General features: G+C 44.5%; 2 protein-coding genes across 3 annotated transcripts; one reads left to right on the top strand and one right to left on the bottom strand.

Moving 5' to 3' along the window:
* Positions 1–478: 478 nt before the first annotated feature.
* On the bottom strand, positions 479–4,625 carry LOC123072401 (protein LIFEGUARD 2). The gene is made up of 4 exons (XM_044495954.1): positions 4,221–4,625; positions 3,601–3,714; positions 1,054–1,211; positions 479–939 (listed from the first exon to the last, which is right to left on the bottom strand). The coding sequence occupies exons 1-4, from the start codon at positions 4,489–4,491 to the stop codon at positions 733–735; spliced, it is 750 nt and encodes a 249-aa protein (XP_044351889.1). The 5' UTR covers positions 4,492–4,625; the 3' UTR covers positions 479–732.
* Positions 4,626–9,593: 4,968 nt separating this feature from the next.
* LOC123072399 (BTB/POZ domain-containing protein At2g30600) lies at positions 9,594–15,265 on the top strand. 2 transcript variants are annotated; one of them, XM_044495952.1, is made up of 13 exons: positions 9,594–9,931; positions 10,872–11,691; positions 11,788–12,120; positions 12,242–12,469; positions 12,767–12,928; positions 13,520–13,732; positions 13,833–13,880; positions 13,972–14,030; positions 14,109–14,241; positions 14,322–14,396; positions 14,493–14,573; positions 14,661–14,729; positions 14,809–15,265. In XM_044495952.1, exons 2-13 carry the CDS (start codon positions 10,888–10,890, stop codon positions 15,019–15,021), a joined length of 2,418 nt encoding a protein of 805 aa, XP_044351887.1. In that variant the 5' UTR covers positions 9,594–9,931; positions 10,872–10,887; the 3' UTR covers positions 15,022–15,265. The 2 variants fall into 2 exon arrangements, 1 of the variants encoding a protein (XP_044351887.1); XR_006435100.1 differs by lacking the exon at positions 14,809–15,265 and having other exon boundaries at positions 14,299–14,396; positions 14,661–14,720.
* Positions 15,266–15,735: the final 470 nt, after the last annotated feature.

Genomic DNA, 15,735 nt, shown 5'->3' with positions numbered 1-15,735 from the left:
TGATTTTCAAATTCATCCCGAACCATATGACCAATCGCCTTGGAGTATGATTTCAAAAATCTTTATTCAGCGTCACCATCGGCACCGCCTAAACAAAGACGATAAACACAGACTAATGAAAACCTAAACTAACCTGCGAGAGCCTAAAACTGAGCCACACGCGTGAATCCGATGACCCCCCTCGCCCCTGACGACCAAAGTCGCTAGCAAAGGGGAGACACCGGAGGCAATATCACCTTTTCTTTCTTCAGGGGGAAGAAAGAAAAACAAAAGCGTCAAACTGTCATTAACTTCTTACTGGTTATTCGTGAATAACAGTCCATATAGGGTCTTGAGTGGGTACCTATATGTAACACAGCTATCCTTCATACAGGATTTGGCTATTGTTCAAACATGAGACCTCTTGTCTGGCCTCAGACAAAGATGGCCAAGCTAGCCACCGCGCCACTTTGGTCAAAGTGCAGTGTAGAGATAGAAATGATATCAGAAACAGTTATAGTAAGAAACGATACCGTACACACAGCAACACCACCAATCCAGCATCACACCCACCATCCATAGAACCGATTGCACAGTTTTCTTATCTTTCCTCTCTACTAGCAAGTAGCAACTCAACTAAACTAAGCAACATCTTCACCGTGCCAGCGATACCAGCCTATACAATTCTTCAAGTCAAGGACTCATCAGGATACCAAATTCGTCCACGGGATTTGAAGCCACAGGGCGATGCGCTTAGCTGTCACCCGCCCTAAACAGGGTCAGCAGGGCCAGGAACAGATTGATGACGTCAAGGTAGAGCGAGACGGCGGCCCAGACATACTCGTCATACGTGTAACGCTTGATGATGTTGTCCGTGTCATAGACAATGTAGCCACTGAAGATGAGTGCCGCCAGCGCGCCATAGATCATGTGAGAGAGCTTGCCCATCGGGAAGAGGATCTGCATATTTAAAGAAGCCTTGATCAGTACTTATTGTAGAGTAATAGAGAAGACTGATAAATGGAATTAACTAGAGAAGGGAATTAATGCGAAACGCATAGGCATCGATCTGACCTGAATGAACCCAAAGACGAGCAACATGATCAGAGAAGCAAATAGGAAAGGACCAAGGAAGCTGAAGTCCTGGCCCCTCTTTGCGGCCCAGAAGGTGTAAGCAGTGAGGCTGAAGACAACCACTGTTGTAAGAATCGCAGCCTCCAGAATGACCTTGCCTGTGCACAGGGCGGACCATTTTAGCGACGCGCACGCAAACATCTTACGTTAGTTTACAGAGGGAGTGCATCATGAAAGCAGGGAAAATTAGCTACTAAATGAACTAATTGCTTTCTTATCATCTCAAACATGTCTTTCCAAAAGAAACTTCCATGTAAATCTGACCAAACAATAAAAACACGTGCATGCTAGAATCTGACGTAAATGGAAGTGACGCATTGAAGAAGCAAACTATCAGCAACCTCGTTGGATGTGGTACAAGCTAGAGTGAACCACAGAATTGGTACAACCCCAAACACAAATGGATGACAGAAAAACAGCACATAACTTTGTCTAAATCGAAAGATTATGTATTTTTAATCAAATCGCTTTAATCCAATGAGATTTAACCAGCACATGCATGAAGTACCTTTAAAATAACCTATGAAGTCACCATATCATGTGAAAATCCCTTTTACTTCAACAAAAGTTTAAGCTAGTGGTGCAATCTAAACCACGTCCTTGCCAAAACCATGTCAACTTGAGAAGGTAAAATTGATACTATCACAACAATATGTATCTTATAACAGATAGTGCCCGGAAGAAACGGTTAATAAATATGCAAGATGAAACCAATGTTCTATGAAAAGTGAAGGTTAATGTTTGCTAATTTCTGAGTTCAAAAGTAACAGCTGAAAATAGCAGGTCTTGTCAAAAAGTGACCAACAGCTACAAATAGGCCCTCAACACAGACTGGGGAAACACATCAACTAAGTCACATGGGCTGCCTGGCAGTGTCTACCATTTGCATGGCCATGGCAAATTGACAGTGTGTATTTCTGAACCGAGTCCACATGCAAACAGAACGTGTCATAATAATAGTAGGATGCCTGGGAATTGGTACAACCCCAAAATGGATTGGTATGAACACTGAGGCAAGCACAAATGGATGACAGATCACAGAGTGCCTGACAACATAACTTTGTCTAAATCAAAAGGTTATGTATTTTCTATCACTTTAAACCAATGAGATTTAGGCCCTGTTCGGATTCCCTCCGCTCCCCAACTGCAACTCCCGGAGCGGAGGGAGCGCCAGCACAATCGTGCGGAGCGGTTCAAACCCAGCTCGTGCGGAGCGGAGTTGAGAGTCTGGAGAGCTTCCGAACAGGATCTTAATCAGCACATGCATGGAGTACCCTTAAAATAACCTATTAAGCATCTATTGTCTTGACAGCACACTAGTCTGATATATCATGTAAAAATCCCTTTTATTTTGATAAAAGTTTAAGCTAGTCGCACAACCTAAAGCATGTCCGTGCCAAAACCATGCCAACTTTAGCAGGTTTGCTGGCATATTATTGGACCAAACGGCCCATCAGATCAAATTGATACTATCACAACACTATGTATCTTACAACAAATAGTGGCTGGAAGAAACAGTAAATAAATATGCAAGACCCAACCAATGTTCTATGTAAAGCGAAGGTTACTGTTTGCTAATTTCTGATTTCAAAAAGTAACAGCTGGAAATAGCAAAGCAAGGTCTTCACAAAAAGTAATACTACTTCAGATGAACTCAGGCACGCATATCTCGATCATAAATGGTGACCAGCAGCTATAACTTGGGCCTCAACACAGGCCGGGAAAATGCATCAACTACAGTTACAGTTGTATGATATATCATGTGAAAATCCCTTTTATTTCGATATAAGTTTAAGCTAGTCGTGCAACCTAAACCACGTCCTTGCTAAAACCATGCCAACTTGAGCAGATTGACTGGCATATTATTTGGATCAAACGGCCCTTCAGATCAAATTGATACTATCACATCACTATGTATCTTACAACAAATAGTGGCAGAAAGAAACAGTAAATAAATATGTACGATCCAACCAATGTTCTATGAAAAGAAAAGGTTACTGCTATTTGCTAATTTCTGAGTTCAACAAGTAGCGGCTGAGAATAGCAAAGCAAGGTCTTCTCAGAAAGCAATCCTACTAGCTGCTAATATTGCAAATGCTTGACTCAGACAAGCATATCATAAAAGGTGACCAACAGCTACAACTTGGCCCTCAACACAGACTGGGAAAATGCATCAATGATAGTCACATGGGCTGCCTGAGTGTGTACCATTTGCATGGCTACGACAAATTGGTGGCACATGTATTTCTGAACCCAGTCCACACGCAAACAAAATGCTTCACAACAATAGCTAGTAGGAAACTATCCAATTGCCGTACATAGTAGTGACTAACAAGCTAATAGTGGGAAAATATCTACAAGTCATATGCAATGAATTAACATAATTAATGAGAGGGGCACTAGAGGATGCTGATTTACATATAAGCAGCAGAGCAGAGTGACTCAAGAACAAGCTAGGAGCAGAGTACATGGTGGGAAGAGAAATACCGCTAGTAAAGGCACATGTCATGCCCACAGCGAAGCTGATGGCCACTGTGAAGACGCCAAGCAGCAGCAGGTTGACCGGGTGCTTCTGGCGGTAGAAGTACAATGGGCACAGCACTGCATAAAAAAAATTAACAAGCATTTTAATTAGTAACAGATTATACCAGCAGCAAATTCACAAAGCAACAGCGTCCCATTCTAGCAAAGCAAAATTAAGAGTAGTAAGTACATGGGGCGTTCATGCAAAATTCAGAAGTTGTAACTTGTATACATCCATTGCTTTGCGGGGACGCGACGGCATCTCAAAGGTAATAATAGTACGGACCAGAGCATCTCAAAGGTAATGGAGTACAGAGCAGAGCAGAGCACGCAAAGGGAAAGCTAGTCCTGTCCCCTCACCAAGGCCCTCATGACTAAATCGCACGCATACAGCTATCGTTGTCGGGTATAAATTCGTGCGAATTAAGCACTGATTTCTAAATGGAAATGCAATAATAATAATAATAATAATAATAAGGGTATATATTCGAGACGCTCGCGGTGGCGGAAACCCTGCCGACAATCGGATCGGACCGAAACCCCAATCGGAATAGAGATGGAGGAGTGCTGGCTTGAGGCCTCACCGATGAAGGGGAAGATGATGAGGAAGATGTAGAGCCCGAGGCCGGCGCTGGAGGAGACGAAGAAGTGCGGGATGGCCCGGACCTTGACGACGACGGCGGCGACGACGGCGGTGAGGAGGAGCTGCAGGGAGAGGATGACGTAGATCTTCCGGATGAGCGCCCAGCGCAGCTCGGGGCTCTCCGTCATCCCGGGGTACAGCCCCCGGGTCGGCGCCGCGGCGCCGCCGGAGGTCCCCGCCTCGATGTCGACGCCCTTCTGGTACCCCATCATCTCGCCCGGCGGTGCGGTGACCGGGGAAGCGGCCTCCGGAGGTAGGGTTTTCGCTGGCGTGGCGGAAGGCGGAAGGCGAGAGGGGAGGGGAGGAGCAAAGCGAACAGGAACTGGGGACTGCGACGACGATGCGGCGAGAAGACTCTAGTGCCCAACCAACCGGTGGACCTGTAGGGCCCACTAGTCAGAGAGATGCAGTGGGATTGTTTCCTGGTTCCTTCTTAGACAAAAAAAAAAAGCAGTTCCGCATACAGGCGGGACCCACACATCTTGTGTGGCTGTGAAGACGGACGTGGTTTTTTCTCGAGCGGCTTCGAATTTTGGATTGGTGGGGAGGGGCGCTGGGGCCCGGTAGGCGGCGAGACGCTGATAAACGAGATGGCATACGTGGACCGAATCCAGCGAGAGACGCGTTTGATTGAGTCGTTGCGCGATCGACGCGCATGAGCGAGCACGGTCGACTGTGGGCCAGGGCGCGTATATAGGGGACTAATGTTTTTCTTTCTTTTGAACTTGGATACTCGCATGGATTTTGGCCCCTCGCACGAGTGGCCTCAGCGTAGTCTGGTTGAAGTAATGCAGGCTCTGACATTCAAAAAAAAAAAGAAGTAATGCAGGCTCTGAGTCATGTTCCGCAACCCGTTTGACTGCCCGCATTTCAATTCTTCAAAGGAAGCACTACCCCTTCGACTTGGCTTCCATGTTTGAAAGCCCTGTCGAGCTAGCAAGCTAGCTTTATCTTCGAAATTTGGTCGAGACAAGCATATAGCAAGGGGAGCGAACAGTAAATACATCGCTCTTCTCACAATTCCATGCCGAGAAGGGAGGAATCATTTTTGTGCATAGTGGGATCCATATGACTAAATCTGCATCATTATGCGGGAGTGTATTGCTACTTCCCTGCTTGAAAGTTGTTGGGCCCCGGAGAGAAGGGCGATATAGCTAGCAGAAAGTTTTTCCCTCATTTGAGGATCAAGGTTTTCAAGCCAGTAGGAGTGCTTGGATTGCAATCACAGCTGATTAGTACATGCACACAGTTAGAGTAGTTCTTGGTTTCCAACAATACTATTGAGGTTGTTAGTCCAACCAATCTTGGTAGTTATAAGGATTAACATACAGTGTGGTTGAAATTGATGAATGCAAGCAAATTAAATAACTGAATCAGATTGTAAACAATAAAGAAAGAGTTTGATTGAGGTAGAAAGCAATAAGGGGTGAATGGACCGGATATAGGATAGTCGTAGTGATCAAAACAAATTACAATTGTATATCAATTAAATTACCATTTTTATGATTACAATTATACATAATATGAATAATCGCAATTATAACTATCCTTAATTTTGTCAATTGCCAAACAGTAATTTGTGAACCAAACAGTTGATATGCTTTTTAGAGAGATGTCATGAGTGAACCTATGCCCCCGGGTCTATTTTCCATTAATACAAAAAGTCTCCACAAATACTCTTTTTATTTGCTCTTTTACTTTCTATCGCTTTGCATATCAGTATCTGCTTTCAATCTTGAGGCTAGCAAGAACAAGGGGAGTGATTACCCCCTTGCCTTTGTTGGGTGCAAGCACTTTGTTTTGTTTGTGTGAAGGTGTCCTTAAAGTTGTTAGTGTGGTGCCTCCTAGTGGTTTGATAAATCTTTGTTCTTAACCGAGCGAAATATTTATCTGCTACTGTACTACTTCACCCTTCCTCTCCGGGGAAATCCAGCAACTCCATCGTGAGCATGCTGCAGATGGAAATTGATCCGACGGGGATCCACTGCGTCTACGCAAATGGCGCTTGGGTCCGCCTCGAGCCGCGTGACCGCCACCTTGTCGGACACAGTGCGGTCCATTGGCGCCCACCCCACGGGTGGCGGCGCAAACCTTTCGGTGGCGCGTCCCCCCCTCGGGCTCTAAGTCGGAGGTAAATGCACATGGCGCGTCCACTACGAACGCTGAGATGTGCTCGACATGTGAGGTAGAGGGTGCGGGAGGCCGCGGTAGCCCTTGAGGCCGATGCCGCGGGCCGCTGCCCAAGAGGGGCCGCAAAGGGTGACCGACACCCCTTGGCGCCGTAACCGCGAGGCCCACCCGTCCTCGTCCATCATCGTTCTCACCTCCACCGGCGACGTTGAGGCCATGCACTAGTGCAGAACCGGGCTGTAGCACCGGTTCGTAAGGCCCTTTAGTGTCGGTTATGTAACCGGCACTAAAGGGTGGGGACTAAAGCCCCCTAGTCCCGGTTCAACACGAACCGCCACTAAAGGGCCACCACGTGGCACGAGCCCGTGCCGGGGGCTGGGAGACCTTTAGTACCGGTTGGTAACACCAACCAGTACTAAAGGTTTTTTTAATTGATTTTTTCTGATTTTCAAATTTCTGAATTATTTGACGAATTAATCTCTAATCACCCCTCGTCATTGCTCTAATCACCCCTTGTCATTCCAAATCGTCTAACTTCCCAGCCGGTCACCCATCCTCTCACTACTCCAGCCTAAGCATGCTTAACTTTCAAGTTCTATTCCCCCTAGTTTCCAAGTCTGCACTTGTTGTTTACTTGACAATAGTAAGTTGTCAATCCTATTAATCCTCAAGAGTTTAGCTTGAGAATGAAGTCACACGTTTCACCGTTTGAGTTTGAAACTATTATTCTAAAAAATAATTATTATTTAGTAACACTAATATTTCTTGAATAAATAGTTTGACCATAGTTTGACCAAAGTTTGACCAAAAAATTCAAAAAAACTAAAATAATTATTTATTAACACTAATATTTCTTGAATAAGTAGTTTGACCAAAAATTCAAAAAAACTAAAATTTGAGGATATCTTTTTTCCTTTAAAAATTTGAGGATTCTAAAAGTTTGCAAAATGGCCTACGGCGGTCGCAATCGGATGCGGATTTTCGTGCTGAATGTTTTGATATATTATGTTTTTTTTCGACAACGTATGCAAAAGATATGGTTGTTTTACTTTTTCCTAACATTTTTTTTGCAAAACATGTCGAAAATTATGTTTTAAAATTTCCCTAAGTACTAGATGTAGTAACATAACTACATCTCGAAGGATTTTAATTTTTGAAATTTTTATTATTTTCTTTTGGTTTTTTCAAAACAGAAAAGGTGATTAGGGGGCGGGGGTAGAGTTTGAAAATTGTCCTTTAGTCTCGGTTTGTGTTTCCAACCGGGACTACAGGTTAGACCCCTTTAGTCCCGATTTGTGTCACAAACCGGGACTAAAGGGGCTCGTGGGGCCCGGCCTGCCGCCAGCCTGCCACCACCCTTTAGTCCCGGTTTGTATCAGGTCAGAAATAAACCGTCACTATTCATTTACAAACCGGGACTAAAGGGCTTAACATTAGGCCCTTTTTCTACTAGTGATGGGATCCAATGAGGAATAGTAGAGAATGGGAGACGATGGTGACTCGCGACCCATGTGTGCCAGCCGTGTCCCATGTCCTACTCTTCCTCCCGGGGCTCACGACTGTCGGGCATGGGCGGGTAAAGGAACAACAAGGACTTGGAGGACGGCTGCGGGCAAAGATTTAGACTAGATTTTACATTGCAAGTAATTGTATGGACTTGAGGATTTGCTAATGATGTATCTGATTGTGGAAAAAAACTTTTGAGGAGTGACCTGTCACCGTTCGCGGACATTTAGGGGGTCAGATTAGCTATGATGGTATGTAGATGTTGTGCCCGCGAGGGTTGCTGTTGCCAGATATGTCGGTTCTTATCAGATGTTGGCAGTTGTTATGTCTATCAAGGAAAGCAGGTGACTGGTTATTGGCGCGGCGACGTCGACCTCTTCGATTGCTTTCTTTCGTGACAAGGTCCGGTTTCTACAACCCTCTTGATTGGAGTTGAATGAGTGCAAGTTCGTGTTGAGTGAGGTGTCGCCCCAACCGATGTTCCTATAGCAGTCATTGATCTCGTTGTTAGCCGTGAGCAGCTATCATAGTCTTCAAAGCATTGTACTTCCCGCAAGAAAGTCTTCAAAGCATTGTACAGCGAGCGCGCTTGTAGGTTTCCCTATCCTTTATGTCTGTTCGGTATATTTCCAAGCTCCAGCAAGTGACAAACAAGTGAATGAAGAAGTCGACCAGTATGAATTTTGTTGTAATTTGAAATTTTACAGGTCATTTTGTGTCTCGTTGTCCTTTGATTATATTGTCTAGTCTTTCCCTCGATAAATTCAATACTCCCTCGTTCCATATAATAGAATTACGGAAGGAAGGGAGTATCATACATGAGATGGACTTTGGGAGTCTTTTTTTCGGAGAAAAATGTCAATTCGTGAAAGCTTATTTGGCACCCATCATTTGGGTCTGAATTCTCGGAATTCATTTACGAATTCCAACATGAACATGTTTGTCTACCCAGGAATTTGGCGTGCAAAAATCATTCCACAAATTCAGCTGATTGAAATGGTATGAAAAACCAAATCTCATTCAACACCCTGTCATTTCACAAATCCGCTCACGCCAGACACCCTTATCTCGTCCCCGACGTCTCGCGTCTCCTTGAACCACCACCACCCACGAGATCTGCCGCCGCCGGAATCCATCACCACCGACAGGGCATCCTCGACGCCAGGCCAAGGGCATCCCCATCTCCTGAACGTTCTTAATTGCCATATGGGATCGTCGGTTTAGGGGAGGCCAGCAGTGGGGGCTGCCCTCACGAAGGCGACGGCGAGGGCAGCACGAACAAGCACTGGTGAGATGGTTCAAAGTGAAACCAGTAGGTGGGGTTGATGCTACATCACCGAATTTCGGATCAACACAACTACCGTCTTCGAAGCCACCGTGAGCAAAACATTGTTGTATGCGTGAACATCAGAGGTCCAATGTTATACCGTTGCTTATTTGTGTCGGTAAGGATTTCACCTCGAAATCCTAGTGCCAGCCAAACATAAAATTAGGATTTGGATTCCGGATTTTGCCAAATGAAATCTCTAAATCAGGGGAGCCAAACGAGCAGGTCGAGAAGTTTGCAACTTTTTTGAGGAAATGGAGAAGTTTGCAACTTGAGCTAACGGACGGCGTCCACTGTGCAGTGCTATATGCAGCTATTGCCGTTATTACAAACAAACGAAACGATGACAGGGATCAGGATGCGCTAATATAGGAGTAGTATAGTGTACCGCAGCTGGAATGGAACCCTAGCGAGCGAGGCGATTTTCCCAAATCGCCGCTAATCCCATACCCGATCCGTACCTGCTGACGGCGTCGCCCCGCCCCGTGCCTCCGCCCGACGCCGACGCCCGCCGTCGCGCCGCACGCCGCCCGCTTCCTCTCGCGCGCGTCATCCCGGGGTCGTCGGGCGCCCCCGAGCTCCGTCCCGTCGGCCTCCGCGTCGAGGCCGCCCCCTGGTCCCCGCCCCGTGTTCTTTCACCGAAATCGGACCGCTCTTCGCCTGGTCCCCGCCGTGCCAGCTGTGACGAGGTGAGGGCCTTTGGCCATCGGTGCCGATTTTTTTTCCTCCATTTTTGTAGCTATAGAATGGATTGTTCTGGGATAACGTAGTGATGAAATTTGCTGCCATATAAAGCTGTGTATCTACAATGGAGTTTGCTCTTGCATATATGGCTAGAAAGGAGTCTGCCCTTGTATGTTACCATGAACCTGCTATTGGTGTCAGCTTATATTTACACGAACTTGCTCTTGATGTCGATTTGTGGGTACTCTGTGTGAGCATGTGTCCGAGTTTGTTGAGGCGCTAATCCCAAATACAGGAAACAAAATGTACTTATGATCACTCCGATTTCATGTCTGCCCAATTGATCGAGTAACCTGCTGGCGGGTGTATGTGCGCCTGCAAGAGTTGTTATTACAGAACATAAATTCGTAGCTTCTTTAATGTTTGCAGTTTGTTTCCTTTCTCAGTTAGGCAAGAAACTGTCCCTAATAATGATGCTATTAACTGAGACCAAAACCAAATCCAAGGTTTGTTCCAGCTTCTGAATTTTGGGCCAAGAATAATCCAAGGCTTGGTTTGAGCGTCTGGGTTGTAGGCTAAAATTTGGAAGTCAGGGGAATTCGTTTCTTGCTCATATTCTTCAGTAACACAGTAAGCGATAACACATGTCGATTAATCAGGATACTGTTACAGTCTATGGTTTCCCGGGGGCTTTCTTTTCCACCATTGTTTCTATGCGAAGAGGGGCTTAAGCTGAAAGAACCACCCTCCTAGATCAGCCCCTGATGCTAGGTCACACCCTTCTGTGTCTGATATGATTTCTGTATGTTTTGAAATTTCTTCTGTACCTCCTTAGCTATCTGACTGGCTACTACTCTCCTATTTTCTATCTATATTGTGCATCCACTTGCTCTTGTTATTCGTGGTGCTACTAATCATGGCGTGTTGTTGTCCTCATCTTTTCAGTTAAACTGCTTGCACAATGAGAGTAGAGGACAAAAAGAGATCCCTAACAGTTGCCCCCTTCAAGTGTGCTTGGGGCGAGGAGTTCCGATTTGTGGAGGCTGGGCGTGGCTGCATTGCGTTTGAGGCATCTGCCCAGAATGATGTTACCCTGGTGTTCCGTGAACAGCCTGGGAGCCAGCACTACCACTACAAAATGGACAGCAGTCGTCATTACGCTGTCATCTTGGGTAGCCATAGGAACAAAAGGTTGAAGATTGAAGTGGACGGAAGGACTGTTGTCGATGAAGCTGGAGTCGGCCTATGCCGCTCATCATCTTTCCAGAGCTACTGGATCAGCATCTATGATGGATTGATAAGCATTGGACAAGGAAGGCATCCAAACAACAATGTCCTCTTCCAGTGGCTCGACCCTGATCCCAACCAAAATGTTCAGTATGTCGGATTATCCAGCTGGGACAAGCATGTGGGCTACCGAAATATAAGTGTTCTTCCATCAGCTCCTCAAAACAGCATCCGTTGGAGTCAAATTGAGTATGCATATGCTGAGCGGCACGGGGAAGGAGGTCATGCTAAAAATGAAGAATCAAAAGATGGCTGTGAGCAAAGGGTGATTGCAGACTTTCTTGAGAGTTTGGATTTCTCCGATGCTATGTTCGTTGTTGGTAGTGAAAGAAAGGTTGTTCCTGCGCACAAAATTGTCTTGGTTGCTTCTGGAGAGTTTGATTTTATCTCAATGAGTGGAACTGCCATCGAGCTTCCGTCATTCTCCTACCCAGTTCTCCACTCGCTTCTTGAGTATATCTATACAGGGTCTACTCAGGTAAGCTTCGATTTGTTTCAAATGCTCTTATATTGAAATTAAGCAATGGTGGAGACCGTTAATGTATAGCGTGCTCTTATTTTGGGGTTAACGCAGATTGCGGAGTGGCAGCTGGATTCACTGCTGGAGTTGAGCTTACAATTTAAAGTTAAACCTTTGGTAAAACGTTGTGAAGAAATGCTCGACTGTTTTACTAAGATGGATAATGATCGCTCTGTGTCTAGTAGAAACTTAGAAGTATCAAGTAGTGGATCTCAAGCCCATCAAGTTGATTATTTCCCTTTCAAGGCTCCAGTGAGTGTGCAGAAAATCAAACAATTCCTTGCAAGTGGTGAGCATAGTGATATAAATATCTTTGTTGGTGGACAAGGTTTTGTTGCCAAGGCTCACAAACTCGTCCTTAGCTTGTGGAGCATGCCATTCGCCAAGGTACATCTTTGTCCCGACTTTGTATTTGTTTCTGGTTTTTTCTTTGTTGGTTTACAATATTCACATTTTGGCATAGTGCGTCAAACTTAGTGTAATCAAAGATACTTGTATACTTATGCAGATGTTCACAAATGGGATGAAAGAAAGCAGTGCTCCGAATGTATTTTTCGAAGATGCTTCTGCTGAAGCATTTTCTCTCCTCCTTCAGTTTATGTACAGTGGGGAACTTAAAGTGGATAACCAGTATATCACACCTGCATTGGTTCAGCTGCTTTTATTATCAGATCAGTTCGCCATCACTGTTCTTCAGTTTGAATGCTGTAAAAGAATTATGGAATTCCTTTCAGAGGTACCTTTGCTTCCTCTTACATAGAATGCTACACCAAGTGATGCAATTAAGTAACTTTTATCTGTTGCTATTCAAGACTTGACGCGGGCCTGTGCTGGTTGTAGAAGTGGGGCCATTAGCCTCGGAATTTAATTCTTTGAGATATTGATACAACTTTCCATCTGCATTATACATGCAGGATTCGACTGTTCTACTGGAAGAAGCTTATTTTAACGAATTTAAGGGATATGGCTTGTGCACATTTGGTGAACTTGCTAGCTGGCTCGGCATAGACTGACCCCTGAAAGTTTATTGCAGGACACAGTATGTTCAGTATTACAAGCAGTGTCATCAATACCATCTTGTAAACTGCTTGAAGAAATGTGCAAACAGAATTTTGCAACACATTTTGATTATTGCACAACTGCTTGCACGGACTTTGTGCTGTTAGATGAGGCAACATTTAAGGATATTCTTCAGGCAAGTTGGAATACTGTTTTCATTTTATCAATTGCCCTGCAGTCAGGCCAAATACGAATCACGTCCATGAGAAAATAGGTATAAGGTGACCAGACCACTGAGATTGAGCATCACATTCGAAAGCAGTAATAGATTGCTTCAACTGTCACCTCCCACAAGTGCAGCGATGTTACTAGAAACAACTTAAGGATTATAACTGTGTTGATAAAGCTCTTCAAAAGAAATCTCATATCTAATTTTGGATTTTTCCTACCAAGCAAAAGTATCTTCCTGTAGTCTTTGTAAAATGGTAACTTTCCGGTAGTAATCGAATCCTACAATTGTCATATGGTTAGGTATGGAAGGTGAAAGCTCTCTTTTATTACTTCAAATGTTGGTTTTGCCAACATATGCTGAACATCAGTGGTATCTCTGGTGCATGTATTAAAGTTAAGGATTACATAATTGAATAAATCTGTACGGAACTGCATGCTAAGTTTCTTGCAAGTTGCAAAATGGCATGCATAACATTTGTCCTAAATGGACTGCGTTCCTGAGAAGTTTAGCAAGTTTTTCTTGTCGACATTGGTCATATTAGTAGTAATTTTGCAGCAAGGTGATATGACTGTGACATCGGAAGAGAAGGTTCTGGATGCCATCTTAACATGGTGTATGGAGGCTTGTGAAACTTTTTACTGGAGTTCTGTAGATAAGCTATTAAGCACTTCAACACCAGAGCAGCTCTTTGGAGAGAGGCTCACCGCCATCAATACTTTACTACCATTTGTGCGGTTCCCTTTAATGCCGCCGTCTCTCCTTCAGCGGGTACTACCGTTTGTTTTTATATTGTCCTATCATGGATCAGTTTTAACCTTCTGCTGAATGTTTGTTTTGCTCCTAATAAACACTTGTTGGTTCTCTGCAGATGGAGAAAAGTAACCTAGCAAAGCACATTCAACTGTTCAGACAGTTGGTTAGTAATTATATAGATCCATTTTTTTGGCACGTCAGGGTATGTTATCCTACACAGGAACTGTACAGCTGATTTACTTCTTGGATAACAGGTTGCAGAAGCCATTGAGTTCTCTAATGCTGGTCCATGGATGATGATGACAAACAAATGGTCAGTATATGTTAATGCATTGATCAAGTTCAGTAAGAGTTGGTATGCCTGAATATTTATGAACCTTAAACCTTCCAGCGAGAGATTTCTACATAGACGCTCAAGCTATAGAGAGCTTCAGTATATTTCTGATGGTGATAACAATGGTGTGATCTACTATGCTGGGACGTCATTCGGGAAGCATCAATGGATCAATCCTGTTTTAGCCAAGGTAAGAGAGAGGTTTGTGTTTGTGAGTATTCAACATAGAAGTAACTCGGGTTTTCAGTGGCTCTAATTCTCTGCGACCAGAATATCACTGTGACGGCAAGCAGCCCAAATTCGAGGTACACGGACCCAAAGGCTCTGGTTTCAAAAAATTACCAGGTATTGATGTTATTGAGAATGCTTGGGAAACATTTCTTTTAGTATAATTTTCCCTTGCATGGGATAAAGTTGACATGTTGGGACACATGACACCAGGGGACTTGTTTTGCTGGGCCTCGAGACGAAGATGGCAAGAAGTGTTCTTGGTGGATGGTAGACATTGGACAGGACCACCAGGTTGTTTATGTGAAGATATAAAAGAAAACGGTTCTTTTGTTTGATTTGAGCAAAGACGTTAAGTTATTGTGTTATGTTTTCGTGCAGCTTATGTGCAACTACTACACGGTAAGGCAGGATGGCTCTACGGCATTCATGAGGTCTTGGGTTCTTCAGGTACAAATCTTTCTTTGCTTTGCGTTTCTTCTGAGAGCTGAATGGTTGACATGAGCTAACCATGCATCGCGCATGTCAGGGATCCATGGATGGTGAGAACTGGACAAGCCTCGTTGTTAACGAGGACGAGCGGGCTATTTGCCAACCAGGGCAGTTTGCATCATGGCCGATCACAGGCCCATCGGCGCTGCTGCCGTTCCGGTTCTTCCGGCTTGCTCTGACGGGGCCGACGACCAGTAACACCTGGAACCTCTGCATCTGCTTCCTGGAGCTCTACGGCTATTTCCGCTAGACGGGGACAGGTCTCGTGTAAGATGTTTTCGTCGTTTTTAAAATTAAAACTACAGCAGATGTTACAAAGAAGGACAACACTGTATGTATCACTGTTTACACACAGCACAAACATCTCTTGCTTGAGTTACACAAACTGGCACAAGCATGTGGTACATAGAGTTCATAAAAGGATACTTGTAACAAGCTTGAATAAATGATTCCACACAAAAAAGGTTGGAATAAATGTCTGTTTATTTTGCTTCTTCCTGGTTGTTGTCTGAAATGTATGATGGCATAAAGCTTTGATTTGCTTTGCCTAGCATCTCAGTACCTCTTTAGAGTACTGTCTTAAAAGCCACAAATTTCACCGTTGCACAACTTTCTCATGTATGATCCTTCTAAGAAAAGACTACGGATAGACAGCATGCACGTATGGGAGCAATGCTACACCTACGTAGCTGTTGTGCGTAAACTAACGTAACAGCTTAGGTGTCTTTTTTCTGTTGGAGGGAATTAGGGGGAGGGACCCACCCAGTTAAAATCAGGGGGGGTGGAGGGATTAGTTTTAGTCAAGTTACGTAAGCGTACGTAGTTTCTTTCGTACGAAAGAAACTACGTGGAAAAAAGACACCTAAGCTGTTACGTTAGTTTACGCACAACAGCTACGTAGGTGTAGCATTGCTCCTCTGAAAAAACAGTTATGAAGCGCTTCAGCTCCTTGGTATATATACCT

Source organism: Triticum aestivum, chromosome 3B (assembly GCF_018294505.1).
Source record: "Triticum aestivum cultivar Chinese Spring chromosome 3B, IWGSC CS RefSeq v2.1, whole genome shotgun sequence".
Lineage (NCBI taxonomy): Eukaryota > Viridiplantae > Streptophyta > Magnoliopsida > Poales > Poaceae > Triticum > Triticum aestivum.
The sequence above is the reverse complement of the archived record's forward strand: the minus strand, read 5'-3'. Positions and strand labels throughout refer to the sequence as shown.